This window comes from Apus apus, chromosome 28, assembly GCF_020740795.1.
Source record: "Apus apus isolate bApuApu2 chromosome 28, bApuApu2.pri.cur, whole genome shotgun sequence".
Lineage (NCBI taxonomy): Eukaryota > Metazoa > Chordata > Aves > Apodiformes > Apodidae > Apus > Apus apus.
In genome coordinates this window covers 28,859-51,520 of record NC_067309.1, presented here as the reverse complement: position 1 = coordinate 51,520, position 22,662 = coordinate 28,859, and the positions used below count along the sequence as shown (strand labels likewise).

General features: G+C 68.6%; 3 protein-coding genes and 2 non-coding genes across 5 annotated transcripts; 4 read left to right on the top strand and 1 right to left on the bottom strand.

Annotated features, from left to right (window-relative positions):
• The first annotated feature begins 67 nt into the window (after positions 1 to 67).
• ATP5F1B (ATP synthase F1 subunit beta) lies at positions 68 to 3,373 on the top strand. The gene is made up of 10 exons (XM_051641486.1): positions 68 to 247; positions 713 to 895; positions 1,222 to 1,396; positions 1,561 to 1,682; positions 1,903 to 2,087; positions 2,167 to 2,325; positions 2,402 to 2,524; positions 2,605 to 2,817; positions 2,908 to 3,109; positions 3,187 to 3,373. The coding sequence occupies exons 1-10, from the start codon at positions 103 to 105 to the stop codon at positions 3,282 to 3,284; spliced, it is 1,605 nt and encodes a 534-aa protein (XP_051497446.1). The 5' UTR covers positions 68 to 102; the 3' UTR covers positions 3,285 to 3,373.
• Positions 932 to 1,006, top strand: LOC127395096 (small nucleolar RNA SNORD59). The gene has a single exon (XR_007891726.1). It is a non-coding gene; the product is annotated as a small nucleolar RNA SNORD59 (small nucleolar RNA).
• Positions 1,759 to 1,832, top strand: LOC127395095 (small nucleolar RNA SNORD59). The gene has a single exon (XR_007891725.1). It is a non-coding gene; the product is annotated as a small nucleolar RNA SNORD59 (small nucleolar RNA).
• Positions 3,374 to 4,019: 646 nt separating the features above from the next.
• BAZ2A (bromodomain adjacent to zinc finger domain 2A) lies at positions 4,020 to 18,690 on the top strand. Its single transcript, XM_051641461.1, is given in 29 exon segments — positions 4,020 to 4,089; positions 7,518 to 7,655; positions 8,039 to 8,602; positions 9,029 to 9,214; positions 9,649 to 9,825; positions 10,111 to 10,311; positions 10,384 to 10,444; positions 10,514 to 10,622; positions 10,758 to 10,859; positions 10,937 to 11,074; positions 11,076 to 11,148; positions 11,253 to 11,314; positions 11,420 to 11,485; positions 11,568 to 11,759; positions 11,850 to 12,104; positions 12,445 to 12,659; positions 12,745 to 12,819; positions 13,004 to 13,163; positions 13,266 to 13,325; positions 13,407 to 13,542; positions 13,625 to 14,193; positions 14,416 to 14,641; positions 14,725 to 14,880; positions 14,954 to 15,117; positions 15,198 to 15,689; positions 15,801 to 15,947; positions 16,030 to 16,241; positions 16,315 to 16,458; positions 16,670 to 18,690. Coding segments are annotated over 28 exon segments (5,247 nt in total). The 5' UTR covers positions 4,020 to 4,089; positions 7,518 to 7,519; the 3' UTR covers positions 16,839 to 18,690.
• A 145-nt stretch (positions 18,691 to 18,835) lies between these two features.
• Positions 18,836 to 22,645, bottom strand: RBMS2 (RNA binding motif single stranded interacting protein 2; the record flags this gene model as incomplete). Its single annotated transcript, XM_051641375.1, has 10 exons — positions 18,836 to 20,595; positions 20,671 to 20,748; positions 20,828 to 20,935; positions 21,199 to 21,246; positions 21,547 to 21,640; positions 21,729 to 21,775; positions 21,874 to 21,983; positions 22,060 to 22,139; positions 22,301 to 22,458; positions 22,553 to 22,645. Coding segments are annotated over 10 exons (897 nt in total), but the record flags the coding sequence as incomplete, so codon positions are not given.
• Positions 22,646 to 22,662: the final 17 nt, after the last annotated feature.

Sequence of the window (22,662 nt, the reverse complement as noted above, 5' to 3'; positions counted from 1 at the left end):
GTCTGGCCAATGGGTGTGCGCAGCTGCCGGTGACGCGACCGTTGTCCCCGCCCCGCGGGGCTGTGTGGGGCGGGCGGGCCGCGGGGCTCAGTCGGCGCCGCCATGTTGGGGCTCGCGGGTCGCTGCTCGGCCGCCGCCGCCGCCGCCGCCGCTCGGCCCCTCCTGCGCCGCGGGGCCGGGCCGGGCCGCGACCTCCTGCCGCTGCTCCTCAGCCGCGGGGCCGGCCCGGTCGCCGCTGTCGGGGCGCGTGAGTGCGGGGAGGCCTCGGGGTCACCTTGGGGCCTGCACGGGTGGGGGTCCGGGGGGCAGCTCTGGGGTCCCGCTAGCGTGGTGGGACGGAGCGGGCTGAGCTGTGCCGCGCCGCGTGCGCAGGCGAAGAGATGGTCCGTGTCACTGGGCATGGGGGGGAACAGCGGCTCTTGGGCGGGGTCCAGCGGATGCAGGGGGGCCCCGGGTGCAGTGGGGTAAGTGCGGGGGTCTTGGGTGGATTGAGGGCTGCTGGGGGCCCTGGGTGCATCGGGGAGGGTGCAGGGGTCCTGGGTGTACTGAGAGGGCTGTGGGGGTCCTGGGTGCTCTGAGGAGGGTGCAGGGTTTTGTGCACATTCCAGGGGAGCCAAGGGGGGCAGGGGAGCCCCAGCTCTGCCCGCCGAGGCACGTGGGAGCCCGGAGCTGCCCTTTCCCCGCCCGACCTTGACCGTTCGTCTCCCCACAGGACGGGACTATGCCGCGCAGGCGGCCCCCGCCGCCAAGGCCGGCTCCACCACCGGCCGCATCGTGGCCGTCATCGGCGCCGTGGTGGATGTGCAGTTCGACGAGGGGCTGCCCCCCATCCTGAACGCCCTTGAGGTGCAGGGCAGAGAGACGCGGCTGGTGCTGGAGGTGGCCCAGCACCTAGGTGAGCATCTGCCGCAGAGCGGTGGGAGGGGAGGCTCCTCCTGTGATGATGTATTAACATGACTTTCGTTCTCCTGAGCTTGCTGAAGCCACGGATTTCGATCTGAGGAGGAGGAAAATGGCTGCCAGAGGGCTCTGGTCTCCAGGGCTGCAGCTTGAGTGTGGCCTGGACTCGGTTTTTCTCTGTGCTATTTTGTCCCTGGGTCTTGCAGCTGCTGGTTCTTATCCCAGCAGCCTGTTCCCTTGGCAGGGCCTGTGGAGGCCGCCAGCAGCTGCCCCAGGGGCAGCCGGGGACTCTGCTGTGACGCTGTCCTTGGGCCTTGGCAGGGGAGAACACGGTGCGCACCATCGCCATGGATGGGACAGAGGGGCTGGTGAGGGGACAGAAGGTGCTGGACTCGGGCGCTCCCATCCGCATCCCTGTGGGCCCTGAGACCTTGGGCAGGATCATGAATGTCATTGGGGAGCCCATCGATGAGAGGGGCCCCATCACGACCAAACAGTGAGTGACACCACAGCCAGGAGCCGGTGGCTGGGGGGGCAGGTTCTGCCCAGGCTGCAGCACGTTCTGCAGCACCAGCCTTGCCCTGGGCCACCAGCAGGGACCCCCGTGGTCTCCCCCCTGCACCGTGGCGGAGGGTCAGGGCTGCTCCTCTCCACCCCCAGGTTTGCTGCCATCCACGCTGAAGCCCCCGAGTTTGTGGAGATGAGCGTTGAGCAGGAGATCCTGGTGACAGGGATCAAGGTGGTGGATCTTCTGGCTCCCTATGCCAAGGGTGGCAAGATCGGTGCGTTGGTCCCAGAGGAACAGGGGGTGTCTGGGGAGGGGGGCACCCACCAGCCCGTCCAGGGCTGCAGTGGTTTCCTTCACTGATGAGTAACCATTTGACTTTCATTCTTCTGAGCTGGCTGAAGCTACGTTTATTGATCTGAGGAGGAAAGGGGTGAGGGAAGACAGCAGGGGCAGTGATGATGGCTCGGGGTGATTTGGTCTCCTCTTTCCCCCAGGTTTGTTTGGAGGTGCTGGTGTCGGCAAGACGGTGCTGATCATGGAGCTGATCAACAACGTGGCCAAAGCCCACGGTGGGTACTCGGTGTTCGCCGGCGTGGGGGAGCGAACCCGCGAGGGCAACGACTTGTACCACGAGATGATTGAGTCCGGGGTCATCAACCTGAAAGATGCCACGTCCAAGGTGCACTGCCTCTGGGGGTGTCCGGGGGTCCCGGGGGCAGTGGAGCAGCACCATGCCCACACTGGGGTCCTGCCCACAGGTCGCCCTGGTCTACGGGCAGATGAATGAGCCCCCAGGTGCCCGCGCCAGAGTGGCCCTGACAGGACTGACAGTGGCCGAGTACTTCAGGGACCAGGAGGGTCAGGACGTGCTGCTCTTCATCGACAACATCTTCCGCTTCACCCAGGCGGGCTCTGAGGTCGGTGCTGGGTGCCAGGGGGGGCCAGGCCCTGCTACCCCCCTCGCACGGCCCTTACCTGCTCCGTGTCCCTCAGGTGTCCGCCCTGCTGGGGAGAATCCCCTCCGCTGTGGGCTACCAGCCCACCCTGGCCACCGACATGGGCACCATGCAGGAGCGGATCACCACCACACGCAAGGGCTCCATCACCTCAGTGCAGGTGAGGGCAGGGCCGACCCTCCCGCGCCCTCCTCGTGCCCACCAGCCCTCCACTCCCACCGTCCCCTGCTCCCTTCCCAGGCCATCTACGTGCCTGCTGATGACCTGACAGACCCTGCCCCCGCCACCACCTTTGCCCACCTGGACGCCACCACGGTGCTGTCCCGCGCCATCGCCGAGCTGGGCATCTACCCGGCCGTGGACCCGCTGGACTCCACCTCCCGCATCATGGACCCCAACATCGTGGGCCCCGAGCACTATGATGTGGCCCGAGGGGTGCAGAAGATCTTGCAGGTGAGGGGACCAGGGCAGCCCTTGCAAGGGATCTGGGGGGGACACAAAGCCCACCACTAGCCACTTCACCCCCTCTCTCCCCTCCTGCAGGACTACAAGTCCCTGCAGGACATCATTGCTATCCTGGGTATGGACGAGCTCTCCGAGGAGGACAAGTTGACGGTCGCTCGGGCACGCAAAATCCAGCGGTTCCTGTCACAGCCCTTCCAGGTGGCCGAGGTCTTCACTGGCCACATGGGCAAGCTGGTGCCGCTGAAGGAGACCATCAAGGGCTTCAAGCAGATCCTGGCAGGTGAGTTGGCCCCTGAGGGGGCCCAGAGGGAGCTGGGGACCCCCTGCTCTCCCCACTGAAGCAGTGTCTCTTCTCAGGCGAGTATGACCACCTACCAGAGCAGGCCTTCTACATGGTGGGGCCCATCGAGGAGGCAGTGGCCAAGGCAGAGAAGCTGGCCGAGGAGCATGCATGAGGAGGGGCACCCCCCCACTGCCCCCCCCAGCCCCGCCTGGGGCCGGACCCCCAGTATTTAACGTTTCCAATAAAACATCCGTTAAAACATCCTGAGGCCTCATGTGCTGGGGTCCTGTGAGTCCCTCACTCATGGGACAGGTGGGCTGGGCTGTTGGGGGTCTCTGCTCTCGCCCGCTCCCCTCCCCAAGACTGTTCTGCTGCGGGGGGGACAGCAGGACCGTGAGGAGCTGAGCTGAAGCCTGGGCTCAGCTGCCACCAGGACCCCAGAGGCCGTGGAGGGGTCCCCAGGAGGTGGGAGAAATGCGGACCCTCCCCCACCTGGGGTCAGGGGACAGATGCTGGCACCGGTGTCTGTCCGTCTGTCCGCCCCTCCCCACCTCAGGCTCCATTTTGCTGCACAAAGCCCCGCCCCGGCCCCGGCAGCTGCCGCTTTGTCCGCGGGGTCCCGGGGGGCTGCACCGGTCCAACGCCCCCCACCGCGAGGCTCCGGCACCGGCTGCGCCCCTCGTTCCCCAGGGGGCACCGGGACCTACCGACCCGCGAGGCCGGGCTCTTCCCTTGGGGGTACCCGACGGAGCGGGGGCGGGTCCCCCGGGGGGACGTTGCGCGGCCCCGGTGCGGGGGTGTCTCCGAACCCCCCCTCCCCCAACCATTGAAGGACCGCGGTCCCTTTAAATGGCGGCGAGCGGCGGGGGGGGCGGTGGCCGCTGACATCAGGCGGGGCCGGGAGCTCGTTGCGCCGACACCGGCACCGGCAGCTCACCGGGCTGGACGGGAGCGGGACCGCGACCGCGCCGCCCCAGGTACGCACCGCGCGGGAGGACCCCAGAGATCGGGACCCTCCGATCCGCTCCGGGACCCCCGGGTCGATACCGGGATTCTCGGCCCTGCACTGGAACGCCCCCCACTGGACCGGGATTCCCCCCCTCCCCCAGGAAGCCCCGGCCTTGGTTCTCCCGCCTCGGGCAGGGATCTCGCCCCCGCTCTCTCACCCGGGGCCGCACCGGGACAGCCCCCCCTGCACCGGGACCCCCTCTGTCCCCACCGGCCGGTACCCGGGGGTGCTCCCGGCTCGGCTGCTGCCGCGTGACGTCAGCAGGGATCCCGGGAGCCGGAGCAGCGCGCGGGGCCGGGGGCGCGCGGGGGGGGTCGCGCCGGTGTCCTCGCGGCTGCGCCGGGCCGGGGAGCGCCCGGGGCTGGAGGGGTATCGGTGTCGGTCCCGTCTGCTCCCCCTGCCCCGGAGCCGCCGTTTTCCGGGGTCCGGCCGGGGCTGCGGGGAGGAAAACCCGGGGGGCGGTTGCCGGGGTGGGGTCCGGGAGGTGAACCGGAGGGGGCGGCCCCGGGGGGCGGAGGGGGGGGCGCCCCCGCGCAGGGATTCCCCCCGCCCTGACCCCGGCGGGGGCGGGGATCCCCTCCCACGTGGGCGCCCGGCCCGCCCCCGGTGACGCCGCTCCCGGTGACGCCATCGCGGCGGCCGTGACGCGCGGGGGGGCGGGGCGCGAGGCGCTTCCTGCCGGTGCGCGGCGGGTTCGGCTCCGCTCGGCGCTGCGGGCCAGGAGCGCTGCGGCCCCCCCGGCCCGGCCCGGCCCCCCAGCCCGGCCCCCCGGCCCCGCCATGCCGCGCCGCCCCCCCGCCCCGCGCCGCCTGACCCGGGCCCGGGCCCCGCTGCCGCCTGCCAGGTGCGGGGTCGGGGCGGGGGAGGGGGGAGCGGGCGGCGCCGGCCGTTAACGGCCGGGTGGGGGGGGACGGGTGGCGGTTGGGGCTCGGCGCGGGGTGCCGGGGGCGGCCTCGGCGAGACTTTGCCCCTTTACTGGCCTTGGTGAGACATTTTTCCCCTGTAGCGCAATCCCGGTGCCCGGCGAGACCCCCCCCCCCTACCTTACCGACCCCCGGTGAACCCCCTGCGCCCCTTCCGGTGAGGCCTCTGGGGCCGCGGGGATCCCGTGCCCCCTCTTTGGTGGCCGGTGCCGTTGGTTCCCCCCCCGGTTTCACATCCCGGACGCCGGACGGAGCCCCCCCTCCATCTCGCCCCTCCTCAACCGTCCGTGTCCGCCCCCCGCCCCCGTTCCGTTGCCCCCGCACAGGCCGGGACCCCCCTGCGGCGGCGGGTGGGGGCGGGGCGCTCCCCCATCCCCTCGAGACCCGGTTGGGGGCTGCGGGGGGGGGTGTCCTTGCCGCAGGACCCAGGGGGTTCCCGCCGGGCGAGGGTTCCGTCCGGGGCCCAGTCCCCCGTGTCCGTGTCATCTTTCCCCCCCCCCTCGCCGCTGGAAGTGGCCGGGAAATGGCAGCCGGTTGTTGCGTCTCGTTGTTTTTGAAACGTCCTTTTTAATCAGGTCGCGTCTCGCTCCCGGTGCTGCGGGCTGGGGGGGCGAGCTGAACGGCACCGGTGTCCGCACCGTCCGGGGGACGGACCCCAGCTACAGACGCCCCGTGTCCCCCGACCCCCACTGGTGCTGGTGGACGCTGCCACATCGGCTCTGTCCCCTCCGGTGAGAGCTGGGGATCGGCCCCCGGGAGCAGCCCCCCCCCATCTCTGCCGGTCCCACCCCGGCGGTGCCGCCGGGCCCGAGGTTCCCAACCCGCCGTCGGCGCATCCCGGGGCCGTGTCCCGGCCTTCGCGCTCCTCGCCGTGCCCGGCTCCGGTTACGCCGTGGCCCAGTTTGCGGCCGGGCGCGGGGTCACGTGCGGCTGCAGGGGGAGCGGGAGCCCCGGGCAGGCGGCGGCCTCTGCCCGCACCGCGGCCGCGCCGGGGATGCCGAGGGCGGCTCCGGCACCCGCCGGGCGCGGGGTGTTCCCGCACCGGAGCTGGGCCCTGCACGTCCCCAGAGCTGGCGCAGGTGGCCGCGCTGCAGCCGCCAGACCCGTCCTGGGCTGCCGCAGCTGGAGCTCCACGGCTGCTCCATCGTTAATTCCCCCCTTCCCGGCTTTTCTTTCCTTCTGGGCCATGGTGCGGCTCTCCAACCCCCCCAACCCTGCAGCTCCCGGCCCCCTCCCTGTGCCTGGACACGTTCCATCCATCCTGGTCTGCGGCCGCCACCTGTCCAGTCCTGGCACGTCCCTGTGCCGCCTCCCCTGACCTCCAAACGCTGGGAGTGGCATTCCCAGCCAGGCATCGCATGCCGGCTGGCACCAGAAAGGCTTTTTCTGTTCTCAGCCTCCCTGGCCAGTGTCTCCAGGGGCTCTGGGCTGTGCTGTGCCAGCCCCTGGCTCATGGGTTGTGGGGGGGTGGCTGCGGGGCCACCCCGGGACGTCCGGGAGCGACGTGTGTGTGGCAGCTGCGTCACCGCCCATACGGGTTTCTCTGGTGGATGAATCACCGGTGTTCCCGGCTGGCCGGGAGACATCTCGGTGGCCACGGCCCCTCTGGCCTCCACCCGGGCACCAGCCGGCACGGCTGTGATGAAATCCCCGCCTGGGTTTCGACACGGGCCGTGACATGAGCTGCTGCCAAAGTGCCGCGGCTGCGGCAGCGTCGACCCTTCTGGAGTGGCTGGCAGAGCCGGTGCCGCCTTGGCCCAGGGCAGGTTTGGGTGCATGGCCAGGAAGGGGCACCATGGCAGCCCTGCAGGGTGTCTCTGTGGGTCCCTGCCAACACCACGGATTTCGCCTCATCTGCTGGCCTTGTGCCCCCCCAGCCCCACTCTCCTGCCCCCTGTGCAGGGACCACTGCAGGCAGCTGCCGCCTGTGCCGGTGGCATCACAGGGCCCTGTCCTGGGGCTGGCCCCACTGGGAGCCTCCTCCCGGTCCTCTGGTTCAGAGAAGGTGTTTGTGGTTCCCAGGTGGTGAAGGTCACTGGCAGTTGCCAGTGCTCCCGTGGTCTCAGTGTGTGCCAGGGCCTCAGGATGGCAACAGTGGGATCTGAGTGCTTGGGTTTAATGTGGGAAGCAGTGCGGGCGAGCGCGGTGTCGGTGGTGGCTGTCTCTGGGGTGCTGGAGCGCCAGGACAAGCTCTTCCCACTGGTGTTGCCCTGCCAGAGGTCATCTCTGCTGGGGGCTTGGTGAGGGGCACCATGTTGCCGAGGGGCTTTCACCATCATACCTCTCCCTCCCCAGCCCCACCGTGTTTCCCTCCAGCTCCAGCTTGGAAACCCAGTGCTTCCCTGTCTCCCTGCCCACACCAGTGGTGTAACTGCCTGTTACAGGGTTCAGCTCTGCTCCGGTGCGGGAGCAGAGGATCCCAACCCTCCCTGGTTCCCCCCAGTGGTTGACCCGGTGCCTCTTCTCTCCACAGAAATGGAAACAAACAACCATTTTAACTTCACTGGCCTTTCCTCTGCACCCGCTGCCTCAGGACCGAAACCCACGCCTGCCTCAGGGGACAGCCCCTTCCCCCCTGGCTCCCTGCTCAGCTTCCCCACCCAAGGGAAAAGTAAGTGCCCCAGCGGGGCCAGGGGTCTGTTGTGTGCCCGCTGCCGCCTTGGCCTAGAAAAGCTGTGCTGGAACAGGGTCTCCATGTGGATTTGGCTGGTCAGCTGATCTGGCACAGCCCTGCCAGGCGCTTGGCTAATCCCCGGCATCCCGTGGCTCTCAGCCCAGTGCCGGTGAAGCCCCTGGCAGAGCTGGTGTCACCGAGCTGGGAGAGCTGTGCTGCGGCTCTCGGGGTGCAACCGCCCAGCTCAGTCCTGGCAGGGACTCGGCAGGTGCTGGGCTGGTTGTCCGTCTGTCCTCAACTCCTCTCATCTGTCTCTCCAGGCATCAAGAAGTGTCCCTGCGTGCTGCTGACCCGCTTCTCTCTGTTCTGGTTCCCTGCAGGTCTGAACGGGGGCACGAATGTCAATGGCTTCTCTACTGTATCTCACCCCAGCACTTCAGGGACCTCTGCCGCCGGCTCCCCACCGCTCCGCACCTACGACTGCCTCTGGGACTACGCTCCGTTCCCGCCCGCCAGCGGCCTCAAGGACGGCAGCCCTGCTGCCCCCGCACTCGCCCCCCTCGGACAGTTCCCCCTCAACGGCATGGCTGGGGGGTCCCGGCCGGCATCCCCTGGCCACAGCAGCAACCTGCGGGGGGCCGGGCAGGAGTTCTGGGGCAACGGCACCCCTGGCCCCATGGGGCTGAACTTCGACTCACAGGAGCTGTACGATTCCTTCCATGACCAGAGCTTCGAGCTGATGCAGAACGGACCAGCCGGCTTCTTCGCAGCGGCCCAGCCCTCCCCCATGCTGGGCTCTGACACTCGGCCCTTCTCGCTGCCACCGGAGGAGCCAGGCCCCGGCGGGGGGGACGCCGACACCACAGCCAAAGAGATCCCCCCTGCCATGGCAGAGAACGGGGGCGGACTGGTGGGCAGCATGGAGCTGGAGGAGCCGCAGACAGGTAGGAGCCCCGCACTGCTGGTGCAGGTGGGCAGACCTGTGGTCCAGGGTGCTGCGGCCCCAAGCTGGGATGGTGGGGACAGGCATCATGGTCCTGGGGGGACCTGACCCCTCCGAGTCACCTGCCCCATGTCCCTGCCAAGGTTTGCCCTGTCACAGCTCAGAATCAGCATTGGGATCTTGTCAAACCCAGCTGGGCACAGCCCATAGCATCCTCATTGGCAGAGCAGTGATCCCCCTCTGTGGGCTGGGGGGTGGCTGGGTGCCGGGGCAGGGGGCTGCGTGCATGGGGAGGCCTGGCACATTCCCCATGTGGGGAATGGCAGCAGCTCATATCGGGTCATACCCTGGATGAGGGTGGCCAGGCCCCAGGTGCTGTCACCTCCTACTGCTACAGGGTTGCTTTTTCATCTGTTGTTCCCTTTAGACTTGAAGATTTGTGACTACAACGTGTCTGTCCCTGGCCCGGTGCCGCTGGAGCAGGAGGGGCCTGGCCTGTCCCCCAGTGTGGGCAGCAGCTGCTTGGGGGACACGTCGCCCATGGCCCCACAGCTGGAGGACGCCCACATCCTCAGCGGAGACCCCCTGGAGCCCTTCGAATCTCTGGCCAGAGGTAGGGGGGCTGCGGGTGTGGGGGGTCTGCCTGCCCCCGGCTGGTACAGCCAGCCCTGCCTGCCCTGCCCCGTCTGTTCCCTCCGGATGGTGGCCGTGGATGTGGCTGTAGCAGAGGAGGCCTCTCTGGCGGGCAGGGGCGGTCCCGCGTCCCGCTGCGTCCCTCCCGCCGGCCTCCCGGCTCCTTCCCGTCCTTCCCAGCTCCGTGACGAGGCGGTTACTCAGCGCCTGAACTTCCGCGCTGGTGAACATCGAGCCATCGCCACGGCCATTTTGGGCTCCTCCGCTCGGGGAGGGGGCGTGGCTGGGGGGGGGGGCCCAGCCCCTTAACCCCTTGTCTGCTGGCTCCTTTTCATCTGGGGGGTCCAAACATCCCCCCAGGAGCAGACATGTGGGTCAACGTGCCCCCAGCCCTGCTCCTACTGCTTCCCCCAGACCCTGGCACTGGGGACCTCTATGCCATGGATGACTCGCAGCTGGTGAGCGACAAATCCCCCCTGGAGGTACCTCCCGACCTGCCCACCAGCCCTCCTCTCCACGCTGGACCCTTCAGCCTGCTGCCCACCAGCCCCTCGCCCCCGCCGCTGCTCGCTGGCCCCAGCTCGCTGCACGGTACATGCCACCCCAGCACAATTGGGTGTCCCTGGGGGGCGGCCACCCCTACCAGCCTCCACGGCAGCTCCGTGTCTGGGCAGAGCGGGGACCCCGCATGTGCCGGTGGGAGCTGGGGTGATGGTGCCTTGGCACCTGCCCCTGTCTGGCACAAGCCCTATGGGGTGTTCCCCAGCTCGGGGAGGGGACACGCAGCCGCAGCCCCCGGGACAGGCAGGAGCTGCCCGGTGCCATGGGCGGAGCGAGAAGGCGGCTGCGGTGACGTCCCTGACCTTGGCTCTGCAGACGGTAGCATCAACCACGAGGGGCCGGAGGAGTCGAGGTCCCTGGAGCTCGACCCCCCACTGGAGCCTGAGTCCCCAGCCCCGTCGGCAGAGGAGGAAGAAGAGGAGGAGGAGGAGGAGGCTGCTGCTGACAGCTATCCAGAGCCTTCTGCCGCCTTGGGAGCAGAGGGCGAGGCCGCCCCACTGAGTGCCTCGGCAGCAGGTAAGGCCAGGATTCCCTTGGACCCCCGTCCCCACCAGCGCCCGAGCCCAGCACCTCGTCTCCTCTCCGCAGGTGACATCCCCCGCCGGCGCATCGCCACGCAGGACGAGGTGCGCTTCCCCCTGCAGCACGGGTACGTGGCCCTGTCCCCCCGCCTAGCCCCCGCCGCCCCCCGGCGCGGGCTGAGCCTCCGTGTGCACAGGTGGAGGCGGGAGGTGCGGATCCGGAGGGGGAACCATCGCTGGCAGGGAGAGACCTGGTACTACGGACCCTGTGGGAAGAGAATGAAGCAGTTCCCGGAGGTGATCAAGGTGCGGTCCCCAGGTGCAGTGGGGTGACCTGCGGTCCTGGTTTGCCCCAGAGCCCCCAGCCCTGCTGGACCCCCCTGCTGTGAGCCAGGAGTGCTGAGCCCCCGTCACAGCCTTCTTCCTCCTCCTCCCCCCCAGTACCTGAGCAGGAATGTGGTGCAGGATGTCCGGCGCGAGCACTTCAGCTTCAGCCCCCGCATGCCGGTGGGAGACTTCTATGAGGAGCGGGACACACCTGAGGTGGGTCTGGGTGCAACTGAACCCCCCTGTTCCCCCCACTGTGCTGTGCAGGTGGGTGACCCGTGTTTGTGCTGCAGGGTCTGCAGTGGGTGAAACTGAGCCCCGAGGAGATTCCCTCCCGCATCCAGGCCATCACAGGCAAGCGCGGGCGGCCCCGCAATGCCGAGAAGGTCAAACCCAAGGAGCCGCCGCCTGCCAAGCGCGGCCGGGGCCGCCCCCCCCAAGGCCAAGATGGTCGATCTGCTGAGCAAGACGGATGCGCGGCTGCTGAAGAAGCTGGAAGCCCAAGGTACCCCCCCTCCAGACCCCCCAGCTCAGTGCAGCCCCTCACAGCCTGGCTCTGGTGTGACTGCAGCGGCCGGTCCATCACCCCCTCCCTCTCTGCCCCCACAGAGGTGCTCAGCGAGGAGGACAAGCTGAAAATGAGCAAAATCAAGAAGAAAATGAGGCGGAAGGTAAAGGCAGCTGCGTGTGGCTCAGGGGCTGCTCTGAGTCTGGGGTAGGGGCTTCCCTGGTGCAGAAAGGCCACCGGGTCCCTGAGGAGATCCTGTCCCTTCCAGGCCAAGAACAAGCAGAAGCAGGAAGCCAAAGCCCCCAGAGCAAAGGAAACCAAGAAGAAATCCAAGGTGAGTCCACAGGCTATGAGTGGGCTGGGAAAGGGCAAGAGATGGAGCTGCTGTCCCCATGAATTCTGGGGTCTGTCCTCAGGCCAAGGAGAAGAAGGGCAAACTAGAGAAGGGCAAAGAGAAAGCCCGGCCCAAGGAGAAGAAAGGCAAAGGGGCTCGCAAGGCGGACAAGGGGCTGCTGGCCCAGCGGCGGCTGGAGGAGCGGCGGCGGCAGCAGCTCATCCTGGAGGAGATGAAGAAGCCCACAGAGGACATGTGCCTGGGGGACCACCAGGTAGGCTGGGGTGCCAGGGGGCTTAGCTAGGCTGAGCTGGTGAGGCAGCAGCCTGCCCAGTGCCTTGAGCATCCCCTGGCCTCCCCACAGCCCCTGCCAGCCTTCTCCCGCATCCCGGGCCTCATCCTGCCCAGCTGCGCCTTCTCCAACTGCCTGACAGTCGTGGAGTTTCTCCAGAGCTATGGCAAGGTCCTGGGCTTCGACCCAGCCAAGGACGTGCCCAGCCTGTGTGTGCTGCAGGAGGGGCTGCTGGGGGTGGGCGACAGCACAGGCGAGGTGCAGGACCTGTTGGTGCGGCTGCTGCAGGCTGCGCTCTACGACCCCGGGCTGCCGCCCTACTGCCAGGTGAGCTGCCCTTGCCCCCTCAGGCCCTGCCCTGGTTGGGTTGGGGGTGTCACTGCCCACGGAGCCCAGATTCAGGAGGTGCTGCTCTTGCTACAGCCTCCTGCACCCGCTCCCTGTGCCCGGATGGCCTCTGGCCCTTGGGGTGCTCCTGTCCTGCTGCAGGGACCTGGAGCCCTGCTTGGATCTGCCTAGGACACCCCTGGGCTTGTTCCTGCTTGGGCTCCTGGCCCTGGTTTTCCCATCTGCAGGGTGCTGGCATCCTCCTTTTGTTGCTTTTACCCTTCGGGTGCATCCCCATCAGGCAGGAGGGTCTCCCTAACTTCACCTCTGCTCTGCCCAGTCCCTGAAGATCCTGGGGGAAAAGGTGTCTGAGATCAGTCTGAACCGCGACACCGTCTCTGAGATCCTGCGCTGCTTCCTGACGGCACACGGGGCAGGTGAGGAGCTGTGTGAGGGGCTGCGGACCAAGCCCTTCCAGGCGCTGCCCCCGGAGAGGAAAGCTGCCATCCTGGCCTTCCTGGTGAACGAGCTGAACAGCAGCGCCCTCATCATCAGGTGAGCGGGGCTGGGGGACCAGTGCGGCCGTTGCTTCTGGCCCCTCCTTCCCAGGGGAGCCACAGCCACCCCCCTCTCCTTGCAGCGAGATCGACAAGACCCTGGACAACATGTCCCACTACAGGAAGAACAAGTGGATCATTGAAGGGCGACTGCGCAGGTGGGTGGGGGCTTCCGAGCTGGATGGGGCCCCCTTTGCACTCTGGGGCTGGGGGACTTGGGGTCACTTTTCTGGTGCTGCGGTGTAACCGTGTACCCCTGGGTTCTGGAGAGTGGAGCTGGCAAGGGAGGCAGTGGGGCTGGCAGAGGGGCAGGCAGTGGACACCTGTGCTATGTCTGGGCAGGCTGAAGGTGGCCCTGGCCAAGAGGACCGGCCGTCCCGAGTCAGAGATCACGGGCCTGGAGGACTGTCGGCGCCGACGCAGCTCCCGCCTAACGGAGGAGACAGGCCTGGAGATGGAGGAGAAGGAGAGCCAGGGACGGAAATCCCGCCGGGAGGAGGAGGTGGGTGGCCTCAGGGTTTGCTCAGGGGGCAGGGGCTGGAAGCTGCCCTCCAGGTTCTTCTCTGTGCCTGCACATCCCTGACAGGACCCATCCTTTCCCCAGGCGGACACGTCTGCATCCAGCATCCCAGAGCTGGAGCGGCAGATCGAGAAGCTGGCCAAGGTGAGGGGGCTGCAGAGGGCTGGAGGCTCAGCCCCTGCTGTGGGGCTCAGGAACCCTCACTGCCCCACTCTCTCCCCACAGAGGCAGATGTTCTTCCGCAAGAAGCTGCTCCATTCCTCACAGACACTGCGAGCAGCTTCCCTGGGCCAGGACCGGTACCGGCGCCGGTACTGGGTCCTGCCCCACCTGGGCGGCATCTTTGTGGAGGGCACCGAGGGTGAGTGGGGATGGGGCTCCTGGGGCTGGACCCCAGTGAGGAGGGGGACCCTGCATCTCACCACCTCCTCCTGCCCCCGCAGCAGCTGAGCCAGAGCCCCCGGAGCCCCCCAAGGAGAAGACTTTCCCCCACTACTCCCCGGTGAAGCAGGAGCCGGTGGAAGTGCCCATTCCCAGCCGGACGAGCTGCACAGCCTCGCGCTCCCGCGGCCGGCCCCGGAAGAGCAAAGAGGAGCAGTCGGAGCACAGCGGGCCCAGACCCTCACCCCTCAATGGGGTCCTGGAGGAGCTGGAGCCGCTGGGGCAGAGCCAGCATGACCTCAGCCAGTCTGCCTTCCTCTCCTGGCTGAGCCAGACCCAGTCCTCCCTGCTCCAGGACTCCGTCCTCACCCCTGCCAGCAGCCCAGGCAAGGGGGACGCGAGGCTCCCACCACCCAAAGCCCCGTCAGACCCCATGGAGGAGGAAGAGGAGGAGGAAGAGAGTGCCCCAGAGGCTGCAGAAAAGCAGGGGCCCTGGTTCAACCTGCTGCCCCGGACACCCTGCGATGACCAAGCCCCCCTGGCTACCTCCTCAGCCGAGCCCTCACTGCGCACCCCCACACAGCCCCGTGGCCACCCCCGTGGTGAGCTGCCCAGGGGCTCAGCCAGGCAGGTATGTGCTTGGGGCTGGGGAGCTGTGCCCAGCACTCCCACCCTGGGGGAACCTCCCCAGGCAACCAGGGGGAGCAGAGTGGGACTTTCTGCCCGGGCACTGGACACTCAGCCCTTGGAGCTGACCTGGCAAGAAGTGAAATGGCCACAGGGTTGGGGGGCTGGAGGGTGCAGGGGTGGGGGGCTGTGCCCAGCCCTTCCAATATACTCCATCCCCCCACAGCTGAATGGCCTCCCCATGGACGACCCCACAGCCCCTCTGCTCGCTTCCACACCAGTGTCTGCCAGTGCCAGGGCCCACGGTGCCTGTCCCCGGAGCCGAGGCAGCCTGGAGAGGCTCCAGGACTTGCCGGGGCAGCCCAAGCGCCGAGGGCGGCCCCCCACCAAATTCTTTAGGCAGATTGAACAGAAGTACTTGACCCAGCTGACGGAGCAGCCCGTTCCCCCTGGTGAGAGCCCAGCTCTGAGACCCCCTGGACCCCCAGGGCCGGTGCTGCTGGCGGGCACTGAGTGCTGTGGTGCTGCCTTGCAGAGATGCAGAGCGGCTGGTGGTGGGTGCAGGACCCCGAGGAGCTGGAGGCCGTGGCCCGTGCCCTGCACCCGCGGGGGATCCGGGAGAAGGCGCTGCACAAGCACCTCACCAAGCACAAGGAGTTCCTGCGGGAGGTCTGCCTGCGCTCCACCACAGGTAAGGGCTGCCCAGGCAGCCGGGGTGGGGGGCTGCGGCCAGACCCCCTGCTGAGCCCACCCTTTGCCCCCAGACCCCATCTTCCACCTGCGCCCCGAGGCGGCTGGTGCCGCCGTGTCTCAGGAAGCCCTGGCCCGGTGGTCGGTGATGGACAGAGCCTACGAGACTGACCTCTCAGTGCTGCAGTGGGTGGAGGAGCTGGAGCAGCGCGTGCTGATGGCCGACCTGCAGATCCGGGTGGGTGTCGCCCGGGCACGCGGTGGCCTTGGCACGGTGGCCTTGTCCCGTGCCCACCCTGAGCCCCTCTTCTCCCACAGGGCTGGACCTGCCCCAGCCCCGACTCCACGCGGGATGACTTGCAGTACTGCGAGCACAAAGTGGAGCCCCTGGAGGACATCACAGTGCGGAGCCGGCGGGACGGGCTGCCGTTGTGCCGGGAGCGCACCAACCCGCTGGACCTGGCGGTGCTGCGGCTGGCGGCGCTGGAGCAGAACCTGGAGCGGCGCTACCTGAAGGAGCCACTCTGGCCCCTGCACGAGGTGGTGGTGGAGAAGGTCGTGCTGAGCAGCCCCGAGGAGCTGAGCCTGGGACCCACCGAGATGTGAGACCTGTCCCCTGCCCCGGCCGTGCCGCCGGGATGCGGGCGGCTCCGGCTGAGCCTCGTCTCCCACGGCAGAGCCTACGAGATCACCCCCCGGGTCCGGACGTGGCGGCAGACGCTGGAGCGGTGCCGCAGTGCAGCCCAGGTCGCCCTCTGCATCTACCAGCTGGAGAAGTCCATCGCCTGGGAGAAGTCGGTCAACAGAGTGGTGAGAGCCCAGGGTGGTGGGGACCCCTGTGCTGGGCAGGGGGGCCAGGCATGGGCACCTCAGGGTGGTGGGGACCCCCTCCCTGGCGCGGCTGAGCCCACCTCCCCGCAGACCTGCCTGGTTTGCCGGCGCGGGGACGACGACGAGCACTTGCTGCTGTGCGACGGCTGCGACCGCGGCTGCCACCTCTACTGCCACCGGCCCAAGATGACGGAGGTGCCCGAGGGCGACTGGTTCTGCTCCGTCTGCGTCTCCCGGGTAGGTCCTGGGGCAGACCCCACCCCCCACCTCCATCTGGTGCTGACCTGGGCTCGTGGTGACCCCCATCCCCTCCCCACAGGCGGGGCAGTACCGGGACCCCCTCTCCCCCCGACGTGGCAAGAAGCGGAAGCGGGGGCGTCTCTTTGGGACGGCGGAGGACACGGGGAGCCCGCGGCGCCGGCCGGGCCCGCGCCGACGCGAGGGGCTGCCCCCCCCGGGCCGGGGGCCACGGCCCCTCAAGCGCCGGGGTGTGACACTGCGGGGCCAGCCCAGCGACCTGACCTTCTGCGAGTGAGTGGGGCCGGGGGCGTGGGGGGGCTGGGGCCGCGTCCCAGGGGCTCTTCCTGACCCCCCAGCCCCCCAGGATCATCCTGATGGAGATGGAGTCACACGAGGACGCGTGGCCCTTCCTGGAGCCCGTCAACCCCCGCCTGGTCCCCGGTTACCGCAGGATCATCAAGAACCCCATGGACTTCGCCACCATGCGCACGCGGCTGCTGCAGGGCGGGTGAGCAGGGGTCCCCTTCCTGGGGAGGGGTCCCTTGGGGTCCTCTGGGGTCCTGCGTCGGGTGGGAGGGGTGGTCCATTCTGGGCCGGGGGGCACATGTGTCCCATGTGGGGATTCACCCCCTGCAAACAGCTTCTCTTGGGGTCTCGTGTCGGGGTTCCCTCGTGCCCCCAGGCCCCCCCACACCCTCCCACGCTCCCCCCACCACCAGGTACTCCAGCTCAGAGGAGTTTGCAGCCGATGCCATGTTGGTGTTCGACAACTGCCAGACCTTCAACGAGGACGAGTCCGCGGTGGGCCGGGCCGGGCGCGCCATGCGCCGCTTCTTCCAGAGCCGGTGGGAGGAGTTTTATCAGGGAAAACATGCTACTACCCCCTGAGGGGGGCCCGGGCTGGGGTTCCCCCCGTGCCCCCCAAGAACTGACTCCTCTGGAGCTGATCTCGCTGCCTGCTGATCCTGCGGGGGCCCCCCCGGCCAGTGCGAACGGGCGCCCCTGGCCCCTTCCCGCTGCCCGGACCCCCCTAGACCCCCCCTCCCCAGCACCACAAACTCACAGACTGTGTAAGCCAAAAAGAAAAAAAAAAGAGGTGTTTTTTTCTTTCTTTTAAATTTTATTTTCTAATTAAGAAACAGAAGCAGCCCACCCCCCCCCCCTTCCCATCCCCCCCGCTGGGAATATTTAATAATAGCAATAGTTCGTAGTGAATGTCCGAGCACTCCTGTGCGGTGTCTACATGCATTAACGGCCAGTAAAGTGGACTTACCCCCCCCGGCCGGGACCCCCGCCCGCGCAGACACTTTACAGGGAGGGGGGGTCCCTGGCGCAGCCCCCGCTGCCCTCAGACCCCTCCTCCACTGCCGGGGCGGCCACTGGCCCCTCCCCACCCAGCTCCAGGGACCAAACTGGGAGGGTGGGGGGGGGGGTCCAGTAGCCCCTTTCCCTGCCCCCACGTCTCAGGAAGAGCCCGGCCCCCCCCCTCCCCAGCACGAGGACCCCCAGGGCTGGGCCAGGGTCCCGGCCTCCCCCAGCCCCACACCAGGATCCCTCAGGGATGCTACTGCAGGCCCCGGGGGGGGCCTGGCCCCCCCTGGCCCCCCCCCCAACATGGACTTGAAGCCTCAGGTGGGTGTTTGCCCCACCCCCCCCCAGACTCCCAAGGTTCTGGGGGGTTGCACTGGGTGAGGATGGGGCCCCCGCCAAGCTGGTGGGGGCCCGAGCTGGGGTGGGGGTCCTGCCACCCCATGTGCCCCCGTGCGGTGGGCAGCCAGGGAGGAGGCTGGGGCCCCCCCGGCCAGGATATTACGGGTACTCGCTCTGGGGGTTCAGCGAGGTTGGGGGGGGGGGCCCAGCACGACCCCCCCCAGCCCCACAGAGCACTGAAAACAACTCACCTACCTGGGCAGGGGGGGCCCGACCACGCCCCCCACCCCCCCCGTCTCTCAAAGTAGCCTTTTTTCTATCAGATAACCTCAGAAACTTTTTATTTTATTTTATTTTTTTGCTTTGAAATAAGGTGTGGATTTGAAGTCTATTTGAACTGACTTTATATTACGCATAAATATTTATATTTTATCTAAATAACTGCGCTGTAACAAACTTTTTTTGTGGTTTGTTTTTTAGTCACCTTCGGATCTGTCAGGTTTCTGGTTGTTTTTTGGTTTTGGTTGTTTTTTTTTTTTTCTGTCGTGGGAAAGTTTTCGGGAGTCTCTGTATTATTGTTCTCGTGTTTGTTCAGTTCCCTCCCCCCCCCCCCTCCCGGTTTTGACGCCCCCTCCCCACCCCCCACGGCCGGTGCCCGCAGCCCCCACCTGTGCACGGGGGTGGGGGGATCCTCTCTCTTTAACCCTCTCCCCCCTGCCCCCCCAAATCCCCGGTGCCCCCGGCTGGGGGCTGCAGCATCACCGGGAGCATCGACCCCCACACACACCCCTTCCCCCCCCCCCCCCCCCCCCGCCCCCTTTTCTATAACCAGCCGTGTCGTTTTAGTGACTTTTTGATAATGTACAGGTTTTGTGGATTTAAATTTATTTCTTTCTATATTTTTAGGACCAATCTCATTTTTAATAAGGTTGAAAGGAAAGGGGGGGGGGGGGAGGGGAGGCAGTGGTTACTCGCCCCCCGCTCTTCCCCACCCCCCCACCCCCCGTTGCTGTCGATGACCCCAAGAGCTGTAGGACCCTCCCCACCCCCGTGTCGCCTTCGAGAATAAATGACTCACGTTTGATAAACACCCGCTGGTCTGAGCCTGTGGGGGGCCTGGGGGACCATGGGGGGGCTGGGTGATGGGGGGGGGGGGTGGGAACCCCAGAGCTGGGGGCTGCTTTGGGGGATCCTGAGCTGCGGGACCTCCCCTTATGCCCCCTCCCTCCCCCCCCCACATGACAGAGGCGTTTGTTTTTATTGCCTTTTTATTTAAAAACAAAAGAAAAAAAACCTCGAAGGGGGGGCGGGGGGGGCTCGGGGCAGGGGGCTGGAGGGAGGGGGGGGGGCCGAGCGCGGAAGCAGGAGTAAGAAATACAAAACTAGAAACCTCTCGAGATTTTAAAAAAAAGCAACTTAAAAACCTGTACAAAATGCACTACGTATAAATTAAAGGGGGGCGGGGGGGGGGGGCCTCGGCTTCTCTGCAGCTGAGCCCCCCCCTCCCCAAGGGCCAGTAGGACCCCCACGCCCCCTACAGCGGGTGGGGGCTCAGCACGGGGGTCCCAGCTCCCCCCCAGCCCCCGGGGGGTGGCAGTGGGTCTCCCTCTTTGGTTCCTTCCTTGGGGGGGCCCGTGCCCCCCGACCAAAGGGGCTGTGCCCAGGTTGGGGGGGGGAGGGGGCGGGCAGTAGCAGCAACAGGAGAGGTGGGTGATGGCTGAAACCGGGGGGGGGGGGGCGTCACCCTGCGGGGGGGGCAAAGGGCCACAGCCCCCTGCCCCCCCAGCCTGGGCTGAGCACACACCGAGCTGTGGGGTGAGGTAGATGTGTGGCAGGGGGTCCCCACTGCCCCCGGGGGGGACTGGGGGTGCCCCCCTGCCCCAGCGGGGGCCCTCGGCCCCGGTGGGGGGGGGGAACCAGGGACTCCACTGCATGGAGGAGGGGGCTGGAAGAACCGGGAGGCCCCGGGCAGAGCTGGGGGGACAGGCAGGGCCGGCCCCGGGGCAGGAAGCAAGTGGGGAGGGGGCTGTGCCCCCCCCGCGGGGAGAAACGAATGGACAGACCCACGGCGTGGGGTGGCAAAGCTGGGGGGAGGCGGGGCAGCTCAGCCCCATCCCACAGCTCCCTCAATCTTTGGTTGCAAGAGCCGCCCCCCCTCCCCGCCCCGTGGGACCCCCTGATTGTCGCTGCAGGGCAAGGGGGGGGGGGGGCAGTGCGGGGGCTGGGGTCGCAGCCCCCCCCCCAGGCGCGGGGACTCTAAAGTGCCTGGGTGACCCTCAGGGTGCCCGTGGAAGTGGTGGGGGGGGCAGGGGGAGGTTATTGCACTTGTCCTGCCCCCCCGGGCCGGGCCGGGGCGGGGGGGGGTGGGGGGCAGCATGCAGACCCCCCGGCCCTGCGGGGGGGGCTGGTGCCCGGGCACTGGATCCCGCGGCAGGGGGAGGGGGAGGGTCCACCATGGCCCCCCCCCCGACCCCGCACCGGGGGCACCAGGCAGCAGAAGGCACGGGGGGGGGGGGTGCCGCGGCGCGGGGGGGCTGGCGGGCCGCGGGCCCTGGAAGCACGAGGGGGGTGGCCAGGGACCCCCAGCCCCCCCAGGTGGCATCTGTCATCTTTTCTTCTTTTTTTTTGTCTTTTAGTTTTTTTAAAAATGCAGGAGGAAGAAAAAGCCTCCGGGGGGGGGGGGGGGGGGGGGGGGGGGGGGGGGGCGGGGGGGGCTCGTGGGGCAGCGAGAGGCAGCAGGACCCCGGGCACTGGGACCCCCACCCTGGTTTCAGGGACCCCTGGCTGGGGCGGGGGTTCTTCCAAAAGGTGGTGGGGGGGAGGGGGGGCAGCACCGGGTGGTCCCGGCCCAGCCCCTCCCAGCGGGTGCGGGGTCCCGCGGGGGGTGGGGTCCCCCGGGCCGACCCCCCCCCCGCTACTTGGGGTAGGGGTAGGGGAAGGCGCCGGGCTCGGACGGAGACTCGATGGGGCCGTGGCTGGGGCCGGCGCTGCCGTCCTGCGGGGAGGGGTGAGCAGAGCCTGAGCCCCCCCGCACAGAGACCCCCGCCCCCTCCCCGGCCCCCGCACTCACCTCCAGCGGGAGGGGGGGCGGCACCGTCGGGTACGGCGGGATGAAGGCTCCGGGGACGGCGGCAGCAGCGGGAACGTACTGGGGAGAGCAGCGGTATCAGCGAGGGGGGCTGGGAAGGGGGGGGAAGGGGGCGCGGGGCTGGGGGCGGTGGTCTTACCGTGCCGGCACCGGCCAGCGAGAGGTGTCCGAGCTGCTGGGCCAGGGGGGCCACCACGGAGGGCTGGAGGGGGACGGCGTGGTCCACAGCGGGGGCGAGCACCGCGCCCTGCGGGAGCGTCAGCACCGCGGGACGGGGCGGGGGGGGGGGGGGGCCCGGGGATGGGGCGGGGGGAGAGGGCGGGGGGGGGCACGGGGACCGGGGTGGGGGGGGACGGGGCGGGGGGGACGGGGCGGAGGGGAACGGAGAGAGGGGGACACGGGGCTGCGGGACTGGGGGGCGGGGCCGGGGCTGCCAGGGTGTGGCGGTGGGTGGGGCAAGGGGCGGGGCAAGGGGCGGGGCTCCCACCCCCCCGCCCCCCCCGCGCTCACCGTGGGCTGCACGAGGTACGACTGGTGCATCCAGGCGGGGCCGTGGACCTGCCGCAGCGACCGGGTGGGCGCAGGCGGGGGGAGAGACCCCCCCGAGAGAGACACCCCCCCCCTCCTGGCACCCCCCGAACCCCCCACCACAAGGACACGCACCCTCCCGGCACACCCAGCCCCTCCCCCCCCCCCGGGGAACCCCCCCTCCCCCGACCCACAGCTTCCCCTGAGCCCCCAACCCTCCCCTCAAAACACCCCACCCCTCCCTCTACTGGGACCCCCCCCACTTCTGTCACCCCCTCAATCCCCCCCAGCCCACCTCGAGGACACCACCCCCCCCAAAGCCCCCTGTACCTGGTAGGAAGAGACCGGGGAGGGCAAGTAGGGGGCCAGGGCTGGGGGGGCGATCATCCGGCTGGGGGCCAGGCCATAGGGTGCGGGGTAGAACCTGGGGGCAGGGGGGTCAGGGGTGGGGGGGCCCCACGAGCAGCCCTCTCCCCCTTGAAGGGTCTGGGGGGGGGTCCTGGGGCACCCACCCATTCTGCAGCGCTGTTGTGGGGTCATAGGCCAAGGTCACGGTGCCCTGGGGGGGGCAAAAGAGTCATGGCTGCCCTTCAGCTCCTCCCCCCCAACTGGGGGGTCAGCCCCCACCGTGGGACCCCCCCTCCCGTCCCCCCTCACCGTGTCGCCATCCCGGGCCCAGGTTCTCCCGTTGGGCACAAATTTGCCCTGGCTCTGCCGCTTCTTTTGCCCCCCGTCCGCAAACTTGCAGAGGAGGGGGTCCGGGGGGGCTGTGGGGAGGGGCTGTCAGCTCCCTCAGCCAGCCCTGCCCCCCCCCCCACTCCCCCCCAGGACCCCTCAGCCCACCTGGCACCCCTGGGGGCATCTTGATGTACTTCCCGTTGAAGTGGGTGATGACAGCCTCGCACTTCTCTGTGGACTCCATCCTGGGGGGCGAGCAGGGCTCGGGGGGGGGGCCCAGGCACAGGACCCCCCCGGGCCCCATGCAGCTTCCCCACCCCTGCACTGCCCCAAACCCCCCCTGTCCTCCCGGGCCCCCCAGCCCCACGCGCTGCCCCCTGCACGCCCCCACGCAGCCCCCCCGTACCGTGCGAAGCCCACGCCCCGGCTGGCCCCGTGGGGGTCCCGCAGGATGCGGGTGGAGACCACCTGCCCGAAGGGCTTCAGCAGAGCCTCCAGCTCCTGCTCGTCCACCCCCAGCGGCAGGTTGGAGATGTAGAGGTTGGTGGGATCCTGCTCCTGTTGCTGGGGGGGTGGGGGGAGGTTCAGAGGGTCAGGGGAGGTTCGGGGGGGGGGCTCCGGGTGTCGGGGAGGGGGTCCCCGAGGGGCTGTGCTGTACCTTGGCCATCTGGGCCTGCACCCCACTGGCCTTCAGCGCTGTCACCGCCTTCTGGGCCGCTGTGGGGCTGTCAAAGTCAACAAAGCCGTAGCCTGGGGGGGGGGGGGGGG

What these genes read in the sequence shown, in the direction of transcription:
- ATP5F1B (XM_051641486.1), top strand. Translation starts at nt 103, where the DNA reads ATGTTGGGGCTCGCGGGTCGCTGCTCGGCCGCCGCCGCCGCCGCCGCC. An exon ending in TCACCCAGGCGGGCTCTGAG is followed by an intron (nt 2,326 to 2,401) that starts GTCGGTGCTGGG and finishes CGTGTCCCTCAG; the next exon opens with GTGTCCGCCCTGCTGGGGAG. An exon ending in CTTCAAGCAGATCCTGGCAG is followed by an intron (nt 3,110 to 3,186) that starts GTGAGTTGGCCC and finishes GTCTCTTCTCAG; the next exon opens with GCGAGTATGACCACCTACCA.